The following is a 27,913-nucleotide window of genomic DNA, read 5'->3' as shown; positions in this document are numbered from 1 at the left end:
GTGGAGGATGTGTCCGACACCACCGTCTCCCTCAAGTGGCGGCCGCCGGAGCGCGTGGGAGCCGGAGGCCTGGACGGCTACAGCGTGGAGTGCTGCCGGGAGGGCTGTGAGTGCCCCGGCCCTGGGCCTCCCCACCATTACCCTCCTCTGAACCAGCCTCCGGGCCAGGCAGCTGTCACCCCGCTGGGCCCCAGATGGCCACGGGAGGGTGCGCAGCGGGGTGGCCTGTTGATGCTGACGCTTCCCGTGGGCTTCCCCCGGCCAGGCTCGGAGTGGGTGGCCGCCCTGCAGGGGCTGACAGAGCGCACCTCGATGCTGGTGAAGGACCTGCCCACCGGGGCCCGGCTGCTCTTCCGTGTGCGCGCCCACAACATGGCAGGGCCAGGAGCCCCCGTCGCCACCAAGGAGCCCGTGACGGTGCAGGAGATACTGCGTGAGTGGCCCTGTGCAGTCACAGGGCGGATCTGCCACGTGCGCCCTGGTCCTTGGGGTCAGTGGAAGGGAGCACATCCAGGGAGCCCCTGCTGGGAAAAGGGACCGAACGCTGTGCAGGGAGAGGAGGGTCAGAGGCTTTATTCGTGCCCCAGGCCCAGGGCAAATATTTGGAGAGGGCTCCCTGAGTTTTTCCGGGACAGGGTTCTGGGACAGGGAACGTGGAGGTCATTACGCCATTGTCTTTGAGCTCTGTTCTATGAGCCTCTCAGTTCCACAGGTATTGTCCCTGTGCTCATGACTCAGCGTCAGATTGGCCCATCTGGGATCCACTTCCCATTCTTCTATTCCCAGCAGAGGATCAATTATGTAAAGATTGGAAAGAGGCAGCAGACCGGTGGAAACAGCCTGAGAGATAGGGTAGAGACCAAAACCCTACATTTGCATCCTGGCCTGTGACTTGCCAGCTGTGTGACCTCGAACCCGTTGCTCACCCTCTCTGATCCCTGCCTCTCAGAGCGGTGTGGTGAGGCTGAGGTGGAAGCAGGGATTTTGTAGATGACCTGGGGCCGGGACTGGGGCTGGGGGAGCTAAAGGAGGGGCGTTTTCCTTAGCTGCAGCCTTCTGGCTCCGCCTCTGGAGGGGAGGAGCTGTGGCACTCCTCAGGGCGGAGCTTTCCCCTTGCTGAGCCGCCTGCTTGGCACCCACAGAGCGGCCACGGCTCCAGTTGCCCAGGCACCTGCGCCAGACCATCCAGAGAAAGGTTGGGGAGCCCGTGAACCTCCTCATTCCTTTCCAGGTAGGGCCAGCCACCCTCCCTGTCCCCCGCCTCGCGTGTCATCTATGCCTAGCAGGGAGATGTGTCTCGGGCTGACCAGACCCTGAAATGCCACCCAGTCGTGCCAGGCTCGGGGGTGAGCTGTCCCTCCCCACAGGGCAAGCCCCGGCCTCAGGTGACCTGGACCAAAGAGGGGCAGCCCCTGGCAGGTGAGGAGGTGAGCATCCGCAACAGCCCCACAGACACCATCCTGTTCATCCGGGCTGCTCGCCGGGCCCACTCTGGCACCTACCAGGTGATGCTGCGAATTGAGAACATGGAGGACAAGGCCACGCTGGTCCTGCAGATCGTTGGTGCGTGGTGCTGGGGCCCCTCCTCTGGGATGCCCGGAGCCCCCACAGAAGGTGGCGGGCCAGCTCAGGAGGTGTGTTCCAGCTGGGCTCTCTCCTGCAGACAAGCCAAGCCCTCCCCAGGATATTCGGGTCATTGAAGCGTGGGGTTTCAACGTGGCTCTGGAGTGGAAGCCACCCCAAGATGATGGCAACACAGAGATCTGGGGGTACACGGTGCAGAAAGCTGACAAGAAGACCATGGTGAGCCTGGGGTCCTGGGCCCCCCATAGATACCCTCCTTAGGCCCAGGCAGACCTGGCCCCAGCTCCCGCCCCAGTCGTTAGAATGGGTCTGCCGCTCATCCTCCCTCTCTGACCTGGTTCCCTCCACAGTTGGGGTGCAGACACCAGGGGTCCCCAGAAGAGGTCCCTGGCAGATAGTAGGGCCAGCCCCCAGAGAGCCCCCTTTTCCTCCACACCCCCAGGAGTGGTTCACCGTCTTGGAGCATTACCACCGTACTCACTGCGTGGTGTCAGAGCTCATCATTGGCAATGGCTACTACTTTCGGGTCTTCAGCCATAACATGGTGGGACCCAGTGACAAAGCCGCCACCACCAAGGAGCCTGTGTTTATCCCCAAACCAGGTGCTGTACCTTTACTCCCACCCCCAGCAGGAGCTGGGGCAGGGAGGCGGTGGGAGCAGGGAGGGGGCCGAGTATGGGGTGACACTCTTGGTACAAAGTCCTATCACCAACAGGCATCACGTATGAGCCCCCCAGCTATAAGGCCCTGGACTTCTCTGAGGCCCCGAGCTTCACCCGCCCCCTGGTGAGCCGCTCAGTCATCGCCGGCTACAATGCTACCCTCTGCTGTGCTGTCCGGGGTAGCCCCAAGGTACAGAGCTTGGGGTCCCGGGCCAGGCCGACTCAGGAGGCAGGGTTCAGAGGCTCCAACCACCAGCGGTCCTCTCCCCAGCCTTTCCCTGCGTTCTGTCCCACGGGGCTCAGGGCCGGGCGCCTCTGCCTGAAGAGGGCCTTGGCAGTCTCCATCGGTTCCCTGTTCATTCCCTGCTTGGGTATCGTGTGGACTCCAGTGGGAGCCCCTAGAATAGAAACAGGTTCCCGCGAGGTCTCCTGTCAACCTGAGATGGTCTCCCTTCCTCCCGTTACCTGACGTATAGCCCAAGATTTCCTGGTTCAAGAACGGCCTGGACCTGGGGCAAGATGCCCGCTTCCGCATGTTCAGCAAGCAGGGAGTGTTGACCCTGGAGATTAGAAAGCCCTGTCCCTTTGACGGGGGCATCTACGTCTGTAGGGCCACCAACTTACAAGGCGAGGCACAGTGTGAGTGCCGCCTGGAAGTACGAGGTGAGGAGCCCACGGGACCAGGGTCCGGGGTGGTGGAGAAGGCAGGGAACCAGCTGGGACCCTGCTGGCCTGGCCCACGCAGCTCCTCTGGCTGAAAGAGCAATGCCCCTGTCGTGTCCAACGTGGGCATTGGCTTCTGGGCTCCGCTGCCACAGCTGCCCCCTCGGCCTCCCAGGAGGCTGGCGGGGGGAGGACGTGCAAGGTGCTGGGAGAGGGAACACACGTGTGGCATGGCCTCCTTCTCCCCTGCAGTGCCTCAGTGACCCAGCTGGCTCCCCGGAGACGGCCAGGTATGTCCTCCAAGCCATCCCGACGCCCCCGGCCCGAGTCAGAGGCCGAGCCCTGGTCCTCGGTTCGGGGGCAGCCATCAGGAAACAGAGGTGCAGGCGCCTCTTCCCAGGGTTTCAGTCAAGTGCATTCACAAGGGAACCCGTGTTACAGGTGCTGCAGGATGCCGGCCCGTGTCCCGGGAGCCTGGAAGGACGCGGCACAAGCCGCCTTCCTGCTGTTGGATGTGTGTGCTCAAGTGTGTATCCGGGGGCTGGGCTGGGGGAGCGTCAGGATGGCAGGGCCATGAAGATGAGCAGGCCTGGGGCTCTGCACAGACCGAACCACCGGAGCTCCCCCTGGAAGCTCTCAGGACTTTGGGGCAGAAAGTTGGTGGGCGCAGGAGATGGTGGCTGGGGACAGGCCTTTCTGGCCTGCCGCGTGTTCTCACAGGCTAAGGGCAATAAAAGACGACTGCAGTCAGAGAGCTGGCTCTTCTTGTCCCATGTGTTTGTTTTCACAAAAAGCCCAGGGAAAGACACTTGACCTTCCGAGCAAACTGAGGCAGGTATTCTGTCTCCCGGGTGAGACGGGAATCCTAAACCCACAAGACACTAGAAGAAACCTCCGTCTTCCCCCACCGCGCATGTTCTTCCAGTGAGGAAAGCAAGGGGCAGTGACGGAGGGGGTGTATTAGCAACAGAGCTGACACCCAAGGCTCTCCCGCCTGGTCCCCCGTGCTCTGTATGCTCTTTGTCCTGCTGACCTGTGCTCACAGCAGCCTGGACGCGGGGCGGAGCTGAACTTCAGTGTGGCTCTGGGCCCATAAGGCCTGGAATGGAGCTGCCCCAGGCTGCCTTGGGGTTCCAGTGCGTAAGAAGCCCACGGCCCTTCCACACCTGTTTCCCAGTAGGAGAGGGCAGTCCTGTCCAGCACAAGATACTGGGAAACAGGGCCCTCCTCTGCTCTTCCTTCCCCCGTGGGAGCCTCAATCCAGTCATCAGTTTACTTTTGGGAAGAGGAAGCCAACGGGTCTCAGAGGTGCCCTAACAGAATGTGCATGGTCTTGGGGCGCCTGGGTGGCTCAGTCGGTTAAGCATCGGACTCTTGATTTTGGCTCAGGTCAGGATCTGAGGGTCATGAGATCGAGCCCTGCATGGGGCTCCACGCTGGGTGTGGAGCCTGCTTAAGATTCTCCTCCCCTCCCCCACTGCCCCTGCACTGCTCTCTCTCAAAAAAAAAAAAGAAAAGAAAAGAAAAAAATAAGCGGATGGTCTTTCTTGTCCTAGGGAGTGCCAGAGGTTTCCCCATGGCATAGAAAAAAACAATTCCAGGAAGCCTGGTCCTAGGGTTCCTTCTGTCCGAGTTCTACCCAACCCAAGGCACTGCTGGCCAAGAGCTCAGAGCCCGGGGCTCCAGGCCCTGTCCAAGTCACACCCTGAGTCACATCCCCTCTCTGGACCACGCCTGTGAGGGGCAAGGGGAGCCTTGGTTTTTCCTTCACTGCTACGTGACTCTGCTCAGGTGTCTCAGCCGGGTTTGGCTGCTTCCTCTGGTGGCCAGTTCTCAGCTCAGCAGCCCCCTGCAGGGCTAGGGGGCAGAGGGCAGGAAGCCCTCCCCAACCTCTCCCTGGGCGTCCAGGAAGCCAGGTGAGGGGCACTGCTGGGTCGGTGGGGTGGGAGGCTGGGCCTCCAGCACGCCAGGACTCGGAGGACCATGATCTCCTCTCTCTCCTGCTAGGCCTGAGGGGCCTTCGAAGAGTCCAGGGACAGCTCCTCAGGCCCGGGCCGAGAGGAGGCAGCGTTAAATATAAGGCAGGAGGAGCCCAAGGCGAGTTAAGGACATTTATTTCACATTCACACATCTGTACATTTTCTATAAATAACGTAGAGGCGAACTATGCACAATCCTCTCTTGCCCACTCCCAGGCCATCCCCCACTCTGGCACCGAGGGCCAGGGGCCACTGTCTGGAGACACGGACCACGTACACTGAACGTGGCCCTGCCCCACGCTGCTCCCTGGGCACGGGAGCCAGGGGCCTCTGAGGCTCTCCCAGCCCAACCACTCTGCTCTCTCAGGCCAAATGCCAGGCAGACCTTAGGGAAACTGCCGCTCGGCAAAGGGGAGCCCCTCGGTGCTGCCCCCCTGCAGGGGCCACGGCGGGCGGCCGCCAGCCTGGGAAATGCGTGAGGGGGAGGGAGGCTGCCACTCACCCTGCCGCCCCGTGACTCTCCCGGCCTTTCCCTGCCCACCTCTCGTCTGGGCGGAGAGGCCTCAAGCTTCCCTCCCTCGGTACCAAATGGGACTTCGCCCGACACCCAGGCACACCAGGCCCCAGAGGACGGAGAGCCAGAGTCCTGCACTGGAGGCTCATAACGCCAAGGACGAGGAACCACAACACGAATGTCTCAGGGACACGCGATGGTGGGCTCATACCGTGCTCAGAATTCTCAGAAGCCACTGGCCCCAAAGACAGACACACATGGCTCTTGAGCCCTGAGGGGACAGCAGGCTGGTCTCCTGGGAGTGGAGAGCGAGCAGGCAGAGGAAACCCGCTGAGCCCTGTGACAGACACTAAGACACGTGGAGACACACAACTGTGAACCAACTAAGCCACAGCGAGGGGCTTGCAGAGAACACACACGCAGCATCGTGCCCTGGCGAGCAGAAGATGCAAGGGCACCCCCTGACCTGGGGGCTCTTAACCCCTCCCATCAGCTCGAGACGGGCCGGGGCGGGGTCCTGAGATCCTCCTCACTGCTACGAACTGCAGCCACGTACGAGAAGAGACACAACACAGAGTAGCAGATCTCATGGGCCTAGAGGGGAGAGAGAGACCAGACGGATCAAATTCCTCAGACTCCCCCCTCTCCACGCAGGGAGATCTGCCCAGCAGAAAAGTCTGCCCTCGCGCTGGGCTCAGCCTCACAGCTGACAGCCGGGCCTGGGGGTCTGTGTGTGTGTGTGTCTCTCCCGGGGCTGAAGGCTCGTTTCGGCTTCCAGACCAAAGGCAGCTCTCCAACCGTCCCTAGTCCGCCTGCCCCCGTGCTCTCAGGGGGCCCGCCCCACTCCTGTGTGAGGGTCCCCAGGGAGCCCTGTGCACACTTGGCCTGCCGGCTTGGGTGGCACACTCACCATTGGCGTCTTGTACTTGTGGCTCACCACTTCTTTAATTTCAGGAACTAAAACCGGACGGGCAAGAGACAAAACAGAAAGTTCAAAACTGAGAGCGACAGTGCCAGGCTCCCCCAGGCGGCAGCGCCCGGCACCGGGGTCCCCTGCCCCGCGGTGGCCTGTGCCAGGGGCTGCAGCAGCTTACACTCTGACGGCACCTGCCCAGCCGCTGCTGGACGAGAGGACACTGCCCCAGACTCCGCAGCCAGACCTGTGGGGTCTGCTGGGGCTCCCTGCTCGATGGCCACGACTCTAGCCGCTTCGGGGAGAGCCTCCGCACAGGAGAGGGCTGGCCTTTCACCAGCCTGCTCGCTGCTAATGTCCAGGGCCCCGAGGAGCTGCAGTGGGGCGTTGCCCCATGTTGGTCGGGTGAGGAGCGTTGTCTCTAGCCTGTGCCTCACCTTGCTGAGATGCCCGAGAACTCATCCCTGTTACCAGCCCGACACTCTGTTCATGTTAAGCATGGTTCCCTGTACTCCCAGCCCCTACGCAGAGGGTCCTTAGGCTGGATGAAGAAGTGGCATGATACTAAAACCCAGCAGACTTGTAAGTGTCCTTCCCTGAGTGGCAAGAGAGGCCCAGGCCTGCCTGTGTGAGGGAGAGCGTCAGAGGGCTCTGGAGCAGACACACCGAGCAGAAGACAGGCGAGTATAGCACCCGGGGAGGGAGGTGACAGGGAGCATCAGGCAAAGTACACACATGTCCACAGCCCAGAATGCAAGACTAAGTCACCCCTGCCCCAGCCATGCAGGGGTTCTGCTTGGCCAGAGGAAGGAGGAAGGCCCCCCGGGGGCCCAGCCATCCTGATGGCCCCTGGAGAAGGGAGCAGAGGGGTGTGGTGTCCCCCTGGGGGCCAGAAAAGGTAGGATGAGAGTTGGCCACACCTTCTTCTGACCCTGGGAGGTAGAATTCGGGGGGACCCAGGATTAACAGGGAATAAACTCATCATAGGTAGAGCAAGAAGCCCAGGTCCTTCTCCTGAGTTGGAAGATTCCCCCAAATATCTCTCTGGCAGAAGAGAGAAGGGAACACACAGGGGAGAAAACTCAGAACCAGTCAGCCAGCACGGGGGAGGTGGGGGGGGGGCGGGCGGAGAAAAGGGCAGTGTGAGCAGCTGGTCTGGTTGAAGGGAGCCCGTCCCACCCATGGCAGGGCCCAGGCAGGGGCCTGGGGGGGAGGCAGCACGAGCCGAGGTCACTTTACCTGCTGGAGAACGAAGGTTTTCATAGCAGCGATGAGGGGCACAAAAGAATGAAGCACAAACACAGCAGGAACTCAAAGCCCCAGGGTGAGAACCCACTACACCACCGGTCAGCGTCGGCGCCTGGCTGCGGGGATGCAGGGAGGCTGGCCGCCAGCCTCCCGCGACAACTGCCCTGCCTGCCTCTGAGGCCCATTAGGCTTCCCTGCCCTCTCGAGTGAGGCTGCCCGGGCCACCGCACGGCCCTGCTCCCGCACAGAGGCCAGGCGGACACCAGGGCGGCACCGGGGTGGCTGGACGGAGTCCCGGGCTGCTAGGAGGAGCTCAGCAGGCGACACGAACACAGCAGAGCTTGGAAACTGCCCGTCTGCTCTGCCCCAGAACTTTCTGACCACCAGCTGGCCGAGAAGGGAAGGCGGCGCCCGCTCCCAGAGCCTCCGCAGGAGCGCCTCTGACCTCTAACCCCGTCTAGGGCCACTTTCTCTTCGGCGACCCGTTCCCTAGCAGCCACTGTCTCGCTCTTCCTTCTTCTTCCTTCCCCTCGCTCATCGCGGGTTCCCTTCTCTTCCCTATCACTCCTAAGCCTCCTGACCTCTCTGCAGAGGTGGTTCTTCTCTCTGCCTCTAGTCCCTCCTCTGGAGCGCCGAGGTTTGAGTTACTGCCATGTGAGTCCAGACCTAAGAGCAAAATAGTGTAATTACCAAATTCCTCCAGGACAAAGACGCCTCGGACTGTATTGCACTTTTTAATGTGATTCAGCTCTATGAAAACCTGCAAGAGAGGGAGGGAGGGAGGGCGGGGTCAGGCCCGGAGGCTCTCCCCCTGCCCCACAACTGCCCACTCTCCCAGCTACAGCCCCGCCCCCACACAGAAGACCTAGTTCCCAGAGTGAGGGCCGGAGAATCCACACACACGCAACTCAAAAGCGCTAAGAAGCGAAGACAGCAGAAAGGGCATGTACCTTCCGCTCCTGGCCGGAGGAGAAAGCATGGGAGAGAAATGAAGGCGTTAGTTTTAATGGTCAAACCCAACCCGAAGGCCCCTCTGCTGTCCTGGGCTGCCCGCCCATCCCCTCTGCCCAGGGCAGCGCTTGGAGGACACGGTGCCCCGGGGGTCTCCCCGCTCAGCCCATCAGCTCTCTACCCTTCCATGCATCCTCCTCCGGCGCAGAGGGCTGGCACGGGTGCAAAGCTCCCCTCGGATTGTCCTTGGGGTAGGAGATGTTGGTATCTTCCTTGACAAAATCCAGGCTCTCCCAAGAAGTACACGGAGAGAGAATAAAATGGCTATCGCTTAGGAGCTCCGACCAGGAGTCCTCCAAACCCTATTTGTAATCCTCACATCCATGTAGCCCAGTGTGTAGTACGACCCTCGTTTTATAGAGGAGGACACGGGATCAGAAAGTTTATCTGCCCATGAGTAGCGAAGCTGGGCTCTGAATCCAAGCACATCCTGACTCCAAAGATCCGTTTGTTACCCCACCCTGTAGGACTCCACCAGAGGGTCCAATGCTTCCTCAACTCCAACAGACCGTTCATGGTGGAAGATGGACCCCACGGCTGTTCTCTTGTGATCAGTCGGGGCCTGACTCCCCTCTCTGCAGGATCTCCCTTCTAGGGCAAAGCCTTAAGCTACAGACCAGCTTGTACATATCCATGGACTGGTTAGACACTGGGTCGGTCCAGAGCGGGGGACCCAGAAGGGGGCTGGCTGTTGTTTAACAAGATCTCCTCTTCGGAAGGTGAGGCATCAGGGCAAGCCACGGCACTAAAAGGCAGTCAGAAGCCTGCTCCCCAAGAAGTGCTGGCACCTTCGTGCTCCAGAAAAGTACTCCAGTAAACCTCTCCTTGGGCTGACCCGAAGGTCTCAAGTATGCTATTTAATATATTAAAATCACGGACAGTAAATGTACTGCTGGAAATACACTGCCTGAGCAGCTGTTTCCCATCACACCGAAGCTGCCCGGTTGGGTTCCTGAAAGAAGAAACTAAAATGGCAAGGGGAGGAAGCAAGCCACGGAGTCCAGAGGGTCACCTCCCCTGAGTGTCTGCTGCCTGGCCCGGGGCTGTGGTGCTCACACATTCAGACCTGGCTCACAGCCTCAAGGAAAGGAACCAGGACGTCAGGGAAGAGGGAGGGAAGGCACTTGTGTGAAGAGTCAGAACGGGGAACGGACCTGGGCTGATGCGCTGGCCTCAGAAAGGAATTAGCTTAAGGAATGTCCACTGAGAGAAAAAGTAACACTGTGTTAAAAGACCAAGAGAAAGAAAAAAAAAAGTCAGCTCCTATGGTGGAATCACAATGAGAGAAAGATGTATTCTGAAGTGGTCCCCAGTCAAAAGAAGGGGAATGGGGCCTGTGGAGCAGGGGACAGAGTGGGGACACTCAGAGGAACGAAAAGAATAGAAAGAAGAATCAGCAGGAGAAATAGGCAAATAAACACACATACTCCAGATAGGACAGACACAAGCTACACACACACACACACACACGCACACACGCACAGGCACACGCACACAGGCTTCACGCACACCAGAAACACGCGAGGAGATGAGCTGGTCTAGACTCTTCAAAGCAAAACCACCAAGCAGAAGCACCCCCTGGGAATAAGGGAAGGCAGACATTGTGCGAAGAAGGGCCAAGTGAGACGCTCCCACTCACACTGTGCTGAGTCTAACGGACGGAGGCAGCCTAGCCACCACGGCTCCCTCTCTTTCCCCGCCTCCCACGGAGGCTCCCCACTGCACCTTCCAGGTGGTTGCCAACGTCACTGTGCCCTCCTTCTGATTTCTCTCTCTGGTCCAGCTGCTCCCATCCTCCCACTAGCCCCAAAGGCCCGCAGGCTCACTGGAAAGCACTGGGACCTGGACACCAAGCCTTACTGCAGATGGAAGAACTGGGCCGGGCAGCTGGGGCTGCCGCTCCCACCTACCTGGTTGTGCATGAACTTGAGATTGATCCCTTCTAGGGTGACCTGCAGCAAGCCACCCTCACCAGTCTTCATGTCCTGCACAGGGAACTCGCCACCTAGTTCAGGGCCTGTGGTGGGGGAGGAGGTCATCAGCTAACTGGGGGGCTGGGGAACCGTCCGGCCTCTGACGCTCAGAAGGATGGATGGAAACAAACAAAAGGCCCTTGCTCGGGGAGTCCTTGTCTTCTCACCGGGTTTGATGCTCTGCTGCCGGGCAGCGGCCCGCTCCATGCTGTCCTTCACGCAGTAGTACAGCTCCCGACACTGCGGCACAGGGCGAGGACCATCCTGTCACCCAACCTGCCAGGTCCCCCCGCGCTGCTCTCCACCGCCTGCCAAGGGCCGGGGCACCGGGCCCCGGAGACAGCTCTGTGCGCCCCACACAACAGCGGAGGCCAAAGGGGGGCTCTCGACATGGGCTGTGGCATTTTAACCTCCTCGCCAGAAACTTGACGCCTGGCCCTCAGCATCCCCCTCCGCCCGAACAGAGCTCCTGGTACCTTCTTGGTATAGAACTTGTTGAGCTGAGTCTCAGAGCCGTTCCTGCGCCACAGGCACAACACCTTGGTCTTGGGGCAGTAGGTCATGTTGATGAGCTTCTCGTACCACCAGCGCTCATGCACCGTCCCGAGGTTATTGCGCAGCACCACGCAGTCGTCGCAAACCTGCGGGGGGACCGGTGCTTGCAGCCTCCGTTGCCGCGGGCCGCGCTGGCCTGCCCCCCGGGGGCAGCACGGGGCAGCTGGTCTGGGAGCACCCCACGGTCAGCTGCCCTGCCCCCGCTCACCGTCCTCCTTCGCTGGGGACACAAACACTGACCTGCTGGACCTACTGTCCGCTGGGAGGTTTGCTGAAAGAAAAGGAATCACGGAGAGGAGCCGGCGAGCAGGGAGGGGGAGCAATCAGTGTTTCAATTTCCACCTCGCCCAGCGTCTACCACCTCTCACATGCTCTAGACTTATGAGGGTGTCTCCCGCCGCCAGGTGCCAACCTTACGGACCATCTCTGTGGGTGAGCGCAGAGGCAGGGGTTACGGCAGGCTTAACCGAGGAGAAAAATATGGAACCAAGGCAATTTCTAATACTGGCTCAGCCGTAGTTCGGCATATATCTTTTCAATAATTAATCACATTAGTGACACTTGGGCAACGCTCACCGCAGAAAATATTATATAATACCGGATGATGTAATTGAAAGGCAAACTCCTCCTTCACATTCTCTTTTTAATACTGTAAGTCCTTTGTAATTAATTAATTAATTCTGAGAGAGAGAGAGTGCGCGTGCACGCAAGTGAGCGTGAGCGGCAGTGGGGATGGGCAGAGGGAGAGGGAGAGAGAGAATCTTAAGCAGGCTCCACGTCTAGGGTGGAGCCCGAAGCAGGGCTCAATCTCATGACCCTGAGATCATGACCTGAGCCAAAATCAAGAGTCAGACGCTCAACCCACTGAGCTACCCAGGTGCCCCCTTCACAGTCTCTTCTTATTCAACACTCTCCCTCTAAGATCAGACTGTGTTAGGTTTCCAGCTGTCCATTACTTAGCTATGTCACCTTGAACAAGCTGCTCTGCATCTACATCTCCTCGTGTGAAGATTAAATAAGTCAATGTGTGTAGAATTCTTAGAACAAAGCCAGGCATATAGGAAGTACCCTAGAGTTAGATGTTGTAACATTATAATTATAATATAAAAAAATGTAACAATGATTATTACGACCCCACTGATGGTTCTCAAATCTTTCTCCACACAAGACCCATCTTCCTGAGTTCCTGAACCACTCTCTATCTGGATGGCTCACAGGCAGCACCTCGAGCTCATCATTTCCAAATGTGAAGTCAGCATTTCCTCCTGGGCAGATGCTCCTTCTGAGTCCCCTAGTTGAGTAAATGGTGTCGCCATTCACCCAGCTGCCCAAGCCAGAAACGAAGGAGTGATGTGAGACTCCTTGTTTTCCCTCTCACTACACCACTGAGTCCCATCCATTTCACCTCAAATACCCCTGGAACTCTCCCCCTCCCCCGCTCCAGCCATTAATTCATACTTCTTTCAAGTCTCAGCTCAAAGGTCACTTCTGAGCGGTCATCCACAACTCCTACACCCTCTACTATGTATTCCCATACTGCCTGCCTATGCCCTGAGCATCTTCTCTCATAACACTCATCATACTTTATGACACTTTGTTTCATTAGCTGACTTCCCCAATGGCTTGTCAACCCCATAAGGACAAGAGAAACCATGTCTCTCTTATTCATTGCTATAACCACATACTCAGAGTAGCTGGCATATCGTATGTGCTCCATAAATATTAAATGAATGAAAAAGGAATACACAAGACTACCAGGTTTAATCTACTACCTAAGAGTTACAAGGTTCTAAAAGCCTTATGAAGGATAAGGTCATATAGTAGCTGAGTAGAAATTAGAATTCTAGCCCTAGTCTGACTCTAGTTTTCTCCAGGTGAAAAATGAAGACTACTACCCCCACTTTCCATAATCCTTTAAGAACACCATGTAAAGGTGAGGGGCAGGACAGGTATTTAGAACAAATGATTTCTAGGCTAAAGAGATGACAGTAATAATGTACCATACTCGCCTATGCTGCTGGTGGAGAAATAAACTGGTATAGTCTTTGGGATGGTATTTGGCAGAATCTATACAAATTTTAAATCTATATAAGCTTGATCCAGAAATTTCACATTAAGAATCTAGCCTATAGAAATTCTCATGTGAAGGGGCACCTGGGTGGCTCAGTTGGTTGAGTGCCCAACTCTTGGTTTTGGCTTAGGTCATGATCTTATGGGTTGTGGGATGGAGTCCCAGGATGGGCTCCACGCTCAGCAGGGAGTCTGCTTGAAGATTCCTTCCCTTTGCCCCTCCCCCAACGCATGCTCACACACATTGCTCTCAAAATAAAATAAAAATAAATCTTAAAAAGAAAAAGAAATTCTCATGTGTATTCTCAAGTATATTCAATGAAACATTTAAAAAAAAGTGAGAGGGACTAGTTGAATAACTTATGGTATACATCCATATAACACCTAATAGCTAAAAAAACAAAACAAAACAAAATTAATCATCCATTTAAAAAACAGGGACAGGGGTGTGTGGCTGTCTCAGTTGGTGAAGCATGTAACTCTTGATCTTGGGGTTGTGAGTTTGAGCCCCATGTTGGGTATAAAGCTTACTTAACAAAAACAAAGCAAAGCAAAACAAAACAAAAAACAAAAAAAGAAAAAAACAGAGACAGATTTAGGTAACATGTAGACATGGAAAGATGTCAGTCATAAATTAAAAATCAAATTATATCTCAATATTTGTAGTTTGATAACCACTTTTGTAAACACTGAAACAAAATTACACATACGTAAATTGTATTTATACAAATATGCATTTTTAAAAATCAGGCCAAACTCTTTAACAGTGGTTACCTCTGAGACATGGCACTGGAAGGAAGTGAAGGGAAACTTTTACTTTTTATTTCATTTACTTCTATATGGTTTGAAACTTTCACAGCATGTACTGTTCTACTTCTGTAACTTACTATTATTTTTTTGAGAGAGAGAGAGCGCTTGCATGCACAAGCAGGGAGGAGCAGAAGGAGAGGGAGAATCTTAAGCAGGCTCCATGCCCAGTGTGCGGAACCCAACTAGGGGCTCGATTTCATGACCCTGAGATCATGACCTGAGCCGAAATCAAGAGTCAGACACTTAACTGACTGAGCCGCCCAGGCGCCCTAATCTACTTCTGTAATTTAAAAAAAAAGTAATAAAGGGGATTTTTAAAAGTCTTTGCAATCGCTCTCCCAGTGCTCCTGCAGCCAGCAGGCTGTGCAGAGATGAGAAAGGCTAAATCAGGCTAAGCGTAGCGAGTGGCTAACGGGGTGAGTGAGGTACAGTCTTATTTGACACCTTAAGGGAGAGGCATCTATAAAGTGATGGATCCACCCATACTCCAGGAACTTTGCATGAGGCTCCCCTGTGTGGTGGTGAGAGTTAGTCCTATACTTCAAGGAATCTTCTGGATTTATTCTTTAAAAGGAAAAGGAGAGGGTGAGAATCACCTGCCACCTCTTTGTGGTGCAGATGTCCAAAGTTAGTCCTCAGCTTGAGGAGACACCTAGCCAAATTCTAGAACTTCACAGTAACATGAAAATGACTCTCTTCTCGGCTACACCAACATGCATGGTTCTACTTCAGGGCAGAACCCCTGCCCCATGTTTGATAAACCACTCGTTCAAAAGCTGTGGATGTAAAAATTAAACTCAACTAAACCAAAAGAAAACAGAATACTTGTAAAATTATTTAATTTTACTACTTTATATAGGAGTTGTACTTGATTCCTACAATTATGTAGAAGAGATTCATTTTAGAATTAAAAATACAGAAATAAAGAAACCACAGCCAATTTCCTTTACAATCTTGGAATAAGGAAGGGTTTTTCTAACTATGACTCAAAACCCAGAAGCTATAAAAAAAAAAAAAAAGATGAATTCAACTACATAAAAGTAAAAAGATTCTGCCAAGAGCTGGAGGGAGGGTAAAAAGAAAAAGTAAAAAAATTCTGCATGGCAAACAAAACAAAACAAAACAAAACCCATAGGCAAACTCAAAGGACTAATGAGGAACTTCACAGGGAACAATAGATCAGGCTGCCCACATCTCAACCTACTGATCTCTAAGAGAGAGAGATGACCATATGGGGCAGCAGGCAACATACAGCACCAACCATGAAGTATTCTTGCCAAAATATTGAATCTGAAACTCATCAAACCCCTAGGTTGAACTACTAGCTTATAAAAAATACAAGTGATGGAGAAACATGTTAACACCAAAGAGATGCAATCAGCAGAAAGTCTAGAATGTGAGATAGTCCATGGGGCACATTTCTTCAACGAAATAAACGGCAAAGCGGGAGGGGAGCTATTATGTGTTATGAGATACATCTGAGTCCTGTCAGTCAAAGCCATCAATGCATTCTTCCTTCGGTGTGGTGATGGCCTCTGCGAGCTCTTACAGAGCTGCGCGTGTATGGGGGGCAGCAGGCGGGCACATAGATACTGAGATAAGTCAACTACTGTATAGCAGCACCATGGAGTACCATGCAGCTGTAAAAAGAATGAGAGCCAGAGGAAATACAGTGAATGACATCGTAATGATGTATGGTGACAGATGGTGACCACACTTATCATGGTGAGCACTGCATAATGTACAGAATCGTCGAATCACTATGCTGTACACTTGAAACTAATCTAACATTGTACATCAACTCTTCTTCAACTAAAGAAAAAAAAAGAGAACCCTCTTTTTGTACTGACATAGAGCTCTCCAGGATATGTTCAATGAGAAAAGCAAGGTACAGATCAATGGATCTGATGTGCTACCTTTCTGTAAGAAAAAAGAAAAAGAACCTATGTTCATATTGTATTGTGTTTGTATAAAATACCACTGTAAGATACAAAGGAGACCACAGAAGTGGTTACCTATAGGAAGAAGGGGTGAGGGGGATGGGAAATTGAGAGGAAGGAGATAAGAAAGACAGCAAGACTTCCCAATGCCTACCATTTTAAGTTGTCCTGACTTACGGACAATGCGACTACATCATGTATTCAACATCTATTTAAAACAAATGATGGTCAATTATCCATTATATTACTTGCGTAAGAGCCTGACAATTTAATGATAAATGGATCACGAAGATGAACGAGATTAAGTGGGAGAAATCAGGTATCAGGTCTAGAAGTTCCTCATGACTCTCAAATGTCCCTTTGAGACATATGAACTAGCATTTACCTCCATGAAGAAGATATCTCCATTTGTGTCTGTCCCTGCATGTACCACAAATGTCTGCTTCTTCATGTGCCGGCTGCCGCTGGACCGGATACAGAGATCACGTCCATTCTGAGAAAAGAGAGATCTGTTAGGGACATCCATATATCTCTCTCACAGAGCTCTCTGGGCCAAGAATTCTGCTCCCACCCCAACTTCAGCTATTAAATTCCTACCAGTTTACTTAGCACAGTGCCATCTGCTGGTCACAGGCCACAAGGGACGTGCTCTCAAACTTCAGGGTCTTAGGGCCCCTGTATCTCTTAAAAATTATTCACAACCCCCAAGAGCTTAGGATTATGTGGGGTATATTTATAGATATTTACCATATTAGAAATTAAAACTGAAAAATTTAAAAATTCATTCATTTTAAAGTCATTAATAATATACCTGTTACATGGTAATACAAATATTTTAAATAACATTTCCCAAAACAACAACAACAAAAAAAGAGAAGACTGGCACTGTTTTACATTTTTCACATGTTTGTCTTTAAAAAACAGCTGGATTCTCATATCTGCTTCTGCATTCCATCCATTGTGTTATGTTGCTTTGGGAGGTATATAAAGAAAATCTGGTCTCACAGATATGTATTTGGAAAAGGGAGTAGTATTTTAATAGATTTTCCAGATAAATATGCATATTTTTCTTTGGTAATTACACCAAAACTTGAGAAGTAACAGTTTCTGATAGTTGCAATATGAAATCTGAAAACCCATCAAAATGAACATTTTGTACTTTGTAACATGAAATCCGTTTGTCTGCCTTGCATTTTGAGTGGATCTTCACTTATACTTGAATTTCTACCACCACCCAACAGTCTTTTGGAAAATACTGGTTTAAGGAGTAATGCAGCTCTTCCAAATATTAAATATTGACACACTTCATTAGAGAAGATAAAAAAATCACATTGATTAATATCATCAATCTCATTACAAAGCCTTTAAATATCAGGAAGCTTCATGCTTAGAAGTCTGCCAAATAAATACCCAACTCTGAATAACCACAGTTAGTCATTCTTCCAAGTAAAAACGATGTCCCATGAACAAAACTGACAGTTCACCTTGCAACTCAAATTGTCACAAACTGGTTTTCCTTGAAACAATCATATTTTGGTTTGCAACACAAATACTTCCTGTATATTTCTCATTTTGTCACATTAAATATTAAAAAGATGAATAATCAATGATCAGATTTAGTAAAATTAATGATTTTAATGCTTTCATCAAGAACATTCATAAGTGCAACTATTTTTCTTTCTCTTTCTCTTTTAAACTGAGAGAGCGCTGCATGGCTCCTTGCATGGTTCAGTACCACTGCCTTCACTATGTGAAGGTAACCAGCAGTTTATCCATCACTGCTTTTGTACCATCAGTGCAAATGTCAACCCGGTTAAAAAAGGCAAACATTGTAGTACTATGATGAAAATAGGTTTCAGCTCGTGGAGCCTTAGGAGTCCACAGACCACATGCTGAAATGGCTGCACCAGGATAGTTTTAGTACAGAGAATCCTATCCCAGAACAGAAGGACTAAACCCTTATCTAGACTCAAAGCCCTATTTTCAAAACTGGGGTCTTGAAAATATACAGGCCAAGAAATGACCCGTGGGGAAGCCTCTGCATTAGGCGACGAGGTCCCAGCCAGGGAGGCAACGCGACAAGTACGGTGGGAGGGGAGCCTAGGAGACGGCGCAGACATGCTTACCAGGTTTGTCAGCTGATCAAGCACTTCATTAATTTGCTGGCTGTACACAAGCCCAATATGGGACTTTCCCATCAGGCGCCTCACCTTCTTCCGGATGTCATTCTTATTTACCTGGAAAGCCAAAGCGAGATCTTAATGAGGGATCTGCTCTCCTTGCAAATGACGTAGAGGGAATGTACAAGCAAGTTTCCTACCATTTGAGACAATTCGGAGTCCACACACTGAATATGAGAGAAAACATTCAACTGTCTATTCTGCCAACAGGCTGGGAAGGAAAAACCTGGCTGTCTCTGGGTGGCTTCTATAGAAAAGTAGCTCTAAAGCAGGTCTGGTTCAAATGGACTGGGGTTCAAGGAGACACTTCCTCCCTATCCCCAACCAATACTGTAACATTCACCCCTGAAGGGCCCTAAGAACCCCTGGGGCTCCTCAGAGTATAGTTCAGAAATGAGGCCTCAGAGTAGCGACATTCTGGCTCGGCTGTAGCAGAGACACCTTCCCGGGGTTCAGGATCACTACCCTTTCCCAACCAGAGTTCACTGGGACCCCTGGAGTTCAACAGAGAGGAGTGAACCTTACGACAGAAACTGAAACAAACTAAGTCAGCCTGTCAGGTGTTTTCTGCGTCTGATCAACTAATCCCTTTATATTTTGAGAGGCTAAGAGAACAGGAGGAGGAGAAACTCAAGGGCTCTCTCTCAAAACAACTCTCTTCTACCCATCAACCCCAAACTTATGTTTCCCTTTCAAAGCAGAACTCTTCTATTTGGTAACATACTTTTTCCACAGCTATAACAACCAAGTACAACCGAGTCAACCTAGAACCTATACTATTAATTTTTTAATGAGTAGCTCTTTTTACATCTATGGAAAATTCTATACGATAAAGGGCTAGTGCTGAAAAATGAATTCTGACTATCCTTCCTAAGGTTTTAGAAACTGATACTTAAATTTTTTTTTAAACTCATTGTATTCTGTAGGGAGTTCTACTGGCATCCTAAAAGTACTTAGCAAAGGAAGCCCATTTAAAAATTCAAAATAGGGGCACCTGGGTGGCTCAGTCGGTTAAGTGTCTGCCTTCAGCTCAGGTCATGATCTCAGGGTTCTGGGATCGAGCCCCATGTCAGGCTCCCTGCTCGGCGGGGAGTCTGCTTCTCCCTCTCCCTCTGCCCCTGTTCATGCTCTGTCCCCCTCCACTCACATAAATAAATAAAATCTTTAAAAATAAATAAAAAAATAAAAATAAAATTCAAAACTTGGTAGAGTATGCAACTCTTTTTTCAAAAAGATCATTTATTTATTTTAAAGATTTATTCATTTAATTTTGAGAGAGAGCATGCAAGTGCGCGAGGTGGGGCAGAGGGAGAGAGAAAGGGAGAAACAGACTTCCCACTGAGTGGGGAGCGTGATGCGGGACTTAATCCCATGACCCTGAGATCATGACCTGAGCCGAAACCAAGAGTCACACGTTGAACCAACTGTGCCACCAAGGTGCCCCTGTTTATTTATTTTAGAGAGAAAGAGAGTGGGGCAGGGAGGGGCAGAGGGAGAGGAAGAAAGTCCCAAGCAGACGCTACGCTGAGTGCAGAACCCGACACATGGCTCAATCCCACGACCCTGAGATCATGACCTGAGCCAAAACCAAGAGTCGGATGCTTAACCGACTGTGTCACCCAGGTGCCCCAAGTGTGCAACTCTTAATCTTGGGGTTGTGAGTTTGAGCACCATGCTAGACATAGAGATTACTTAAAAATATTTTTTAAATTTTTTATTTATTTAAAAAATATATTTTATTTATTTGAGAGCGAGAGAGAGAGCACAAGCAAGGTGAGGGACAGAGGGAGAAGCAGGCTCCCTGCTGAGCAGGGAGCCCGATGCAAGCCTCGATCCCGGGACTCTGGGATCATGACCTGAGCCGAAGGCAGATGCTTAACTGACTGAGCCACTCAGGTACCCCTGCAAAATTTTTTTCAATAAAAACAAAATAAGATTCAAAATAAACAAATGGTATGGAATCACCACTCATCTTTACAACATTCCTTAGCACAGTAGCCTGGCAGCTTCAGACAAATGGGTCATGTGTGAGCTGCAGAGAGACCTCACACTTTCAATCAGGAAGAGAGCCCTAGTAAGATGCTCTGACAGCTTCCCAAGTGCCCCAGAATTTAGGTTACAGGAACAAGCCTCGCCCTTCTGCCATCAGCAGTAGCTAGGCACAAGTGAAATCGACATTACCTTCATCAGTAGCATGTAGGAGATGAGGTTATGCAAAAGCGTGGCCAGCAAACGATCTTCATCATCCTCCAGGCGCTTCCGGTCATGTTCTCCCAGGGACAGGTACCTAAGCAGGAGACCAGCGACAAGTCGGCCCTCAGGTGGGAGATCACAGAACTAATTTGGAAGAGGCTGAGTTTGCATTTTCCAAGTGTTTACTAAGTCTCATACCTGTCGATCATTTCCTGGGGACCCTGGTCCATACCCATTCCTTCTCTCTCCAACATCACAGCATCTAGGAATGCATCTTCCCAGAACTGCATTTGGTCCCATAACGTAGAACGTTCTTTGCCTGCATGGAACGGAATTTTTCTAGGGGCTTATTTAACATATAAAGAATACAGCTGCCAAACCAAAGTAAAGAGTAAACTCCAGATAAAAGGGACAAATTCTAGGAAAAGCAAACGTGAGCCTCTCCACCCCAGAACTAACATTCCTGCCACCAGCCCAGCTCCTCCAAGTGAGGCCCAGCCCCTCCCGAGGAGGAGGGAGGAACACAGCACACAAAGAAAGGTGGTTACTTATAGAAAAGGTCTCCATAGCCGCATCCTCTAACTGGTCCCACATCGATCCTTTGTCCCTTCCTGCCAGTTTGTGAGCAGGAAGGACCATGGTAGCAAGAAAGGAAAGACAGACAGAAAGACAGAGGCTGTTGATTAATACCAAAATCCAGTCTCTTCTAGTGCTCACCTACGGCTTTTTCCAGACCCAGTAGGTCACCTTCTTCAGATATAAACACGCCCTCTAACATCAGCACTGAGACCAGCACAGAGCTGAGCAGCTATCCATCTGGTGCCACCCTCTTCCCCATCTGAGTCCAGCTTTCCTCCAGTGCAAGAGGCCTTCCCAGTCTGTGTCTCACCTAAGAGTCCCTCGTAGAGATAGACTCGCTGGCTTACATCTTCAGACGAGCGAACTGGGCTGCCCACCAGCTTCTCCTTGACACTTGGCTTCAAGTTATGGGCTTTCCCCTACAAAGAGGTGATAGGTCAGCTGACAAAGGTACCGACGGATAGGGCACAGTAAGCCGCGCAGCGCACTAAGAGGCCCACACACCCATTACCCTCCGTTAATAACATGCACTCTAGCAGTCCTGCTTTTGCTACTGTGCTTGCCTCAAGGCTTTGACCAGAAGTCAATCTGATAATGCTGATTTCTGTTACTGCCTCCTAAAACATGCAATTGCATTTTCATTCTGCTTATCTTTACCCTTTAGTCTCTATAAGACTCTTTGTTCTTAAAAATAAATAAATAAGAGGCAAATCCTCTGTAGCAGCATGATGCAACAGAAAAAAACACTGGTTTTGAAGTCAGACTGACCAAGGTTCAGATCCCTGTCTCTTATTAGCTGTGTGACCTGAGGCATAAAACTTAGCTTCTCTGAGTCTCGTTTTCCTCACCTGTAAAAAGAAGGTTATATAATATCTACCTCTTAGGACCATTACGGGAATTAAATTAGAAAATACATATAAAGCACTTAACAATGCCTGGCACATGGTTGGTATTGGATAAATGTTAATTTCCTTTTTCCTACCATCTCTTAGAAATATCTGGCCCTTAGAAAAATCACTAACTTTACCTGCCATTTCTGCAATATTAGACTTTCTATTCATTCAAAAAAGATTTCAAGTGGGTAAGAGGCAAATTTCATGCCCATTTCACAACTCATGAGACAACCTAAGCGGAGAAGCGATTGATCAAAGGTTATTAGGCAACACCTAATTAGTGTGTCTACATGCCAGTCTACAGGTTCACAGCCTAGTTCTTTGTTCAGTGGACCATACTGACTTCATAGAACTCATTTCTTGCTAAAACAGCCTTTTTTTTGAGCCAAGAAATTTAGGTAATTGTTCTCAGCAACTCAACTGTACAAAAACAGCCCTTACCCACCAGCACAGAACAAGTAAGAATTTGTCCCAGGAAGGTGCCAGGAAAGGCAGCATACAGCTGAATGGCTTCTTGCAAGACTGCTATCCCATAATGTCTATCTTAACATCCAGAATGGAGGCACGCTAGAAGGATTTAAAATACTCTCAATAAAATGGTCTATTTAGACTCAGGGAGAGTTAAGGTCCATTAACTCGAACGGCTCTGCTGACCCTCAATCTCATGCTCTACCTTTGCTCAGGGATGTCATTTGCTCTATTAGAAACATACACAGAAAGCCCTGAGGGTGGGAATGATCACCAGTGTTAAATACTTTAAATTTTATCTTCCATTCACCCCACAAACCAAAGATAAAGACTTATAAGCTCCTATAAGGAATATCCATTCTCAGGGCGCCTGGGTGGCTCACTCAGTTAAGCGTCTGCCTTTGGCTCAGGTCATGGTCTCCAGGTCCTAGGATCAAGCCCTGCATGGAGTTCCCTGCTCAGTGGGGAGTCTGCTTCTCCCTTCCCCTGCTTGTGCTCTCTCTCTCTCACTTTCTCTCGCTCAAATAGAATCTTTAAAAAAATTATTTAAAAAAGAATACAGATTCTTGGGATGCCTGGGTGGCTCAGTCGTTAAGCGTCTGCCTTCGGCTCAGGTCATGATCCCAGGATCCTGGGATCGAGCCCCGCATCGGGCTCCCTGCTCCGCGGGAAGCCTGCTTCTCCCTCTCCCACTCCCCCTGCTTGTGTTCCCTCTCTCGCTGTGTCTCTCTCTCTGTCAAATAAATAAAATCTTTAAAAAAAAAAAGGGGGGGGGGCGCCTGGGTGGCTCAGTTGGTTAAGCGACTGCCTTCGGCTCAGGTCATGATCCCGGAGTCCTGGGATCAAGTCCCACATCGGGCTCCCGGCTCAGCGGGGAGCCTGCTTCTCCCTCTGACCCTATCCCCTCTCATGCTGTTTCTCTCTCTCTCTCTCTCTCAAATAAATAAATAAATAAAATCTTTAAAAAAAAAAATATTGATTCTCAACTCTAATAAAGTGACAAGTGTATCAGACTGCTTAATGCTGCCTAAAGAGGTATGTATACACCAAAATGCAGTGTGTCTAAAGGCAAGGACTAAAAAGAATTACTTTAATTCCAACTGATCACTGGCTTTTTTTTTTTTAAGATTTTATTTATTTATTTGACAGAGAGAGAGCCACAGCGAGAGAGGAAACACAAGCAGGGGGAGTGGGAGAGGGAGAAGTAGGCTTCCCGCGGAGCAGGGAGCCCGATACGGGGCTCGATCCCAGGACCCTGGGACCATGACCTGAGCCGAAGGCAGACGCCTAACGACTGAGCCACCCAGGCTCCCAATAAAATGCTATTTTAAAGTGCTATATAAATAGGGGCGCCTGGGTGGCTCAGTCGGTTAAGCGTCTGCCTTCGGCTCAGGTCATGGTCCCAGGGGCCTGGGATCGAGCCCCGCGTCCAGCTCCCAGCTCAGAGGGGAGTCTGCTTCTCCCTCTCCCTTGGCTTGTGTTCTCTCTCTCTCTCTCTCCCTCTGTCAAACAAATGTCTAAAACAAAAAAAGTGCTATATAAATATAGCACCGGAAGTGGCTGGAATAAAACCAAACTATCCCCCAGCAAGAGGCAGACTGACACGGAAGGAGAGTCGCTGTTGTCCTGGCGTTGCCACAAGGACACCTATCACCTTGTCTACTGTAAATACAGGGATAACTGCTACCCAGGATCTGAAGCCCTGATCTGACTGGGCGGGGAGCCGGACTCATCAGTGATTCAGGGGAGGGTCCTAAAAGCCCCAGGTCATGGAGTAAAATAACTCTAAAAAAAGCCTTAGAAAACATTTTTCTTTGAAGCCAAATATATGGGGATAATCCACTCCTTACTTCCTCTTTTCCTTCTAATTGTCCCTAATGTTTCATTCTTTTCTAACCCACTCCCCTCTCATGAGAGAAATGATCTCCTTTTGTTAGTAAACCAAACTTACAAAGATGGTGCTGGTAGCAGAGTTGGTCTCAATCTCACTATCGGACAAGGTGCCCCGAGAGCTTGCCAAGTGGGCGCTGCCCTCACCGCCTGGCCCATCACCTGCATTGCTGCTCAGGTCACTGTCTGCTCCAAGGGTCTCTCCAGAGCTATTACTCACCTGGCAAGGAAAGAAAGGTAGTAAGGGATAGTCCTCAGCGAAGGGTTCGCAGAAATGCCCAACTGTTAGAACTCTCTACTGCCATTAACAAAAAAAAAAAGGGCACTGAACGTCAAAGGTGCGTCAGGTAGCCTCTGGAAGTACCTTCTTTACAAGTTGAGAAGCCCTGGGTGAAATCTCAGGGTCTGATCCCACGCACACAGACCTACGCCAGGTGAGCATCTCTACCGTGAGAACCAAGCTGACACGAGACTAAGAGCCTCCAAAGGAGAAAGCAGCCCCCTTTTCCAAAGGGGCACTCACACCCCCACCCCCCAAGATGCCAGTGTGGTGTTCCCCTACCACGGTGCTAACTTCAGAGTCCTGACTTGAGCTTCGGATCATAACAGCTGGACTCACACCAATGACAGAGTCTGGATCAGTCCTCTGAAACGACATGGGAACTCAGACATATTAGAGGCGGTGTCCCATCTACTCTCATTTCCCTAAGAAATACTGTATCTTCTTCCTTCTTCTCAACCCCAACCTACTATTATCATCCCTAAACAGGTCATGAGAAGTTTATTTTTTTCCTGAATATAAGATATACATGACTTGGGCGCCTGGGTGGCTCAGTCAGTTAAGCGACTGCCTTCGGCTCAGGTCATGATCCTGGAGTCCCGGGATCGAGTCCCGCATCGGGCTCCCTGCTCGGCAGGGAGTCTGCTTCTCCCTCTGACCCTCCTCCCTCTCATGCTCTCTGTCTCTTTCTCTGTCTCAAATAAATAAATAAATAAAATCTTTAAAAAAAAAAAAAAGATATACATGACTTGCATGACAAAAAACAATAAACATTAAAGAAATACATGCTCACTATAGAAAATACATGAAAGAATACGGAAACAAAAATAAGCCATAAACCTACCACTAACATTAATCACTGTTAAGGTTTTAGTATACTTCCTTTCAGTCTTTTCTACATACATTTTAAAAATAAAATGGGAATCATACTGCATGTAGCTTTGTAAAACATCTTCCCATGTCACTAAATTTTTAAAAACACAGTCTTCAGTAGATTCTAGTATCGTATTATGTACATATATTACACTTATTTCATCATTCTCTCATCACTGGGCATGCATGTTGTTTTGACGCTGTAATTCACAACAAAGTTGTCACAAACCTGGGAACCAGATGTCAGGCTCACGCCACTGTCCGCACTGATCTGGGACTTTTTCTCGTCTGTCTCACGGAGGTCAAAGACGGGTTTGATTACTTCGGGCCCTGGGTAGGGGAAAACCTCTGTCACTCCATACACAAAGGCCAGGGGCAGGCTGGTGAGGGGAGTGGGACAGCACACAGCCAAGTCCCAGACCTCAGCAAGCCCCAGTCACCTTTCCAGGGACTGCCTCCACATCAGGCCACCGGAAGAAGTCCCCACATGCCTTAAGACCCAAGTAGGACAAATTAAACCTGGTCTCAAGGGGTTCTGCAGCCTTCTCTCACAACCTGAGAAATTTCTCAGCAAATCATTCTAAGACAGAAAGCTCCACAAACAAATGTCTAAACTACATTCCCCTATACTCAAGAGTTGGAGCTTCCCTGGAGTGTGAAACCAATTGAGGGTCCCCAGGTCACTCAGTGATTCCCCAACAAATGTGTCTAAAGGGGCTAGAAAAGGACAGGCCCAACGAGATACAAAAACACCAGTTGTTTCTGTGGACACCGACTACCCCAACCCTACACCTTTCTACATTTGAGATAAAAACCACCCTCGTTTTTACCCCACCCACCCACAATGGTATGGCAGAAGGACAGAATGACAGAAAGCAAGAAAGCGTGCCTAGGCAAGCCACCAGAGAGAGCTGGGAAGCCTCAGACTCAACACGGAGGGACAGCAACCATCTCTGCCAACTGTGCCCACAGGCCTTCTAACGGGTGAGGGAGATACCAGCCAATGAGGGGCACTGAAATAGGCAAACATTCTCCCCACCAACTCTGGAGCAATAGGGAACCATGTTCTAAGGGACTTTACTCAGTAGACGCCCTGATTACCGCCTGATTGCTAGGAGGAGAGGGGGAAAGAAGCAGCCTACAAGTCACATACCTGTGAGTCACATACCACCTACCTGCTTTTATTCCAAATACCTCCCAAGAGCAAATTTGGGGTGGGGCTGACAAAGGGAGCCTGCCCCAACTGGGCCTGGGGAGTTGGCAGGTATGGGAGATTTGGGAACAGGAAGGGGCATTTGTTCCTTACTCTGTTTTTCCAAAGCTTTTTGCTTTTTCACTTCCTGGTGCTTGTTCCACAATTCTACCCCAGATGCAATGTAAGCAGGAGAGAAAGACAGACAGAGTCAGAGGCTGGTCAGACAGAATGGAAACCCACCCACCCAAGCTGATTCAGTCTCAGGCACAGGATTACAAATCAAGAGATAAAGAGATCTTCATTTTGGGGGGTTAACAATCAAGAGAGCTAAAGCCCCCCTCCCCCACTCACAGACTAAAGACTCTAAATTCCTAACCCGAGCCTGAAAGTGGTAGTAAAAACCCTGCAGAACATGAGAGATGGAGCTGCCTTCGCTCAAGCTCCTCCATTTTGGCCTGAGGAAACTGATCCTAACAAGGATGGAGCACTTTGCTCGAGATCATGTAACTCAGGACCAGTTTAAACTTCCACCACGCCATGCTCTCTCTGCTAAATGAGCTGGGCAACAACAATTTTTAAAGGTTCCAGAGAAGACAGATGATCACCTCAACCAGCCAAAGGGGTTCAGAAGCGTGAGCACCAATCTGTTTGATTTGCTGGACTGGACAGAGGCCACTCAGGCAGGCAGTTAGCATCCCTCCTTGCCACTACCAAAAAATCCAATTCACCCCCAAAATCAGTCTTCCCTGCCAAGTGACCCATTCTTAGCCAGTCATCAGGAAAAATGCTTCCGGTAAAGGTGACGGAACACGAAATGGTCAAGAATAGCATATTTGTTGGAGTAAAGAAAAGAGAATACCGATGATAGCATTCTTTTCCTGGAAGAACTTGAGTATCTACTTAATCCGATCTCCTTGTTTCCCAGATGAGGAGACAGAGACCCTGAGAGAGGAAGTGCTTTGCCCAAAGTCTCATTCCTAGCTGGAAGCAGATACAGGACGAAAACTCCAGGCCTTCAGACTTGCGGGTGGGTACTTTTTCTAGAACATCACATCAGGCAGGAGAAAGGCAGGGTTGACCGCCTCTAGGACACTGTTCTGCTGGCTAGAGAAGGGGAGCTCCCCAACGAAGGACTGGTGCCTCATCGCCATTTATGGGAGCACAAGACAACTGCTAATGGTGTGGCAAAGAAGCATCCATTAGAAGCATAATGCCCATGGAAACAGAACCAGACAAAGAAAGGCACAACCTAGATGACCCAAGGTCAAGTACAGAGGGGGTCAAGTGGAGGTGTCATCCAGAGAGCTCACTAAGGCACTGCATTAGGGGGAATGGAGAAACATTCAACGTAAACAAGCTCTTAATCAAGTCCAGTAAGGAAAGGTTTAAAGAAAAGCTGATTCAGAAATCTATACCTTGAGGCCTAGGGCCCAGGGAAAT

At 50.7% G+C, this 27,913-nt stretch overlaps 2 protein-coding genes across 45 annotated transcripts in view; one reads left to right on the top strand and one right to left on the bottom strand.

Annotated features, from left to right (window-relative positions):
* MYBPC3 (myosin binding protein C3) overlaps window positions 1-3,641 on the top strand; it is a 16,106-nt gene extending 12,465 nt beyond the window's left edge. The window contains exons 25-32 of the mRNA XM_035012803.1: window positions 1-106; window positions 266-433; window positions 1,143-1,231; window positions 1,368-1,563; window positions 1,664-1,803; window positions 2,027-2,186; window positions 2,300-2,436; window positions 2,723-3,641. The exon at window positions 1-106 is cut by the window's left edge and continues 25 nt beyond it. Of these exons, the coding sequence (XP_034868694.1) occupies window positions 1-106; window positions 266-433; window positions 1,143-1,231; window positions 1,368-1,563; window positions 1,664-1,803; window positions 2,027-2,186; window positions 2,300-2,436; window positions 2,723-3,004 (1,278 nt within the window). The 3' untranslated portion in view covers window positions 3,005-3,641. The remainder of the gene's footprint in view (window positions 107-265; window positions 434-1,142; window positions 1,232-1,367; window positions 1,564-1,663; window positions 1,804-2,026; window positions 2,187-2,299; window positions 2,437-2,722) is intronic.
* Window positions 3,642-5,006: 1,365 nt separating this feature from the next.
* The window catches only part of MADD (MAP kinase activating death domain), a 40,313-nt gene continuing 17,406 nt past the window's right edge, over window positions 5,007-27,913 (bottom strand). For 9 of the 44 annotated variants that reach the window (XM_035012736.1, XM_035012735.1, XM_035012740.1 and 6 more), the window contains 15 exons: window positions 25,508-25,608; window positions 24,688-24,771; window positions 24,187-24,345; window positions 21,185-21,293; window positions 20,844-20,906; window positions 20,494-20,614; window positions 20,284-20,389; window positions 18,049-18,159; window positions 16,308-16,415; window positions 11,024-11,188; window positions 10,715-10,787; window positions 10,485-10,591; window positions 8,254-8,323; window positions 6,313-6,359; window positions 5,007-5,996 (listed from right to left, as the gene is read on the bottom strand). In XM_035012736.1, the coding sequence (XP_034868627.1) occupies window positions 5,892-5,996; window positions 6,313-6,359; window positions 8,254-8,323; window positions 10,485-10,591; window positions 10,715-10,787; window positions 11,024-11,188; window positions 16,308-16,415; window positions 18,049-18,159; window positions 20,284-20,389; window positions 20,494-20,614; window positions 20,844-20,906; window positions 21,185-21,293; window positions 24,187-24,345; window positions 24,688-24,771; window positions 25,508-25,608 (1,529 nt within the window). In that variant the 3' untranslated portion in view covers window positions 5,007-5,891. Of the gene's footprint in view, window positions 5,997-6,312; window positions 6,360-7,554; window positions 8,230-8,253; window positions 8,324-10,484; window positions 10,592-10,714; window positions 10,788-11,023; window positions 11,189-16,307; window positions 16,416-18,048; window positions 18,160-20,283; window positions 20,390-20,493; window positions 20,615-20,843; window positions 20,907-21,184; window positions 21,294-24,186; window positions 24,346-24,687; window positions 24,772-25,507; window positions 25,609-27,913 lie in introns of all 44 variants that reach the window. The other 35 variants (XM_035012759.1, XM_035012765.1, XM_035012766.1 and 32 more) reach the window with 10 other exon arrangements.

The sequence above is a fragment of the Mirounga leonina genome, unplaced genomic scaffold, assembly GCF_011800145.1.
Source record: "Mirounga leonina isolate KUSES-001 unplaced genomic scaffold, KU_Mleo_1.0 Mir_166, whole genome shotgun sequence".
Taxonomy (NCBI): domain Eukaryota; kingdom Metazoa; phylum Chordata; class Mammalia; order Carnivora; family Phocidae; genus Mirounga; species Mirounga leonina.
This window is presented reverse-complemented; position numbering and strand designations above follow the sequence as displayed.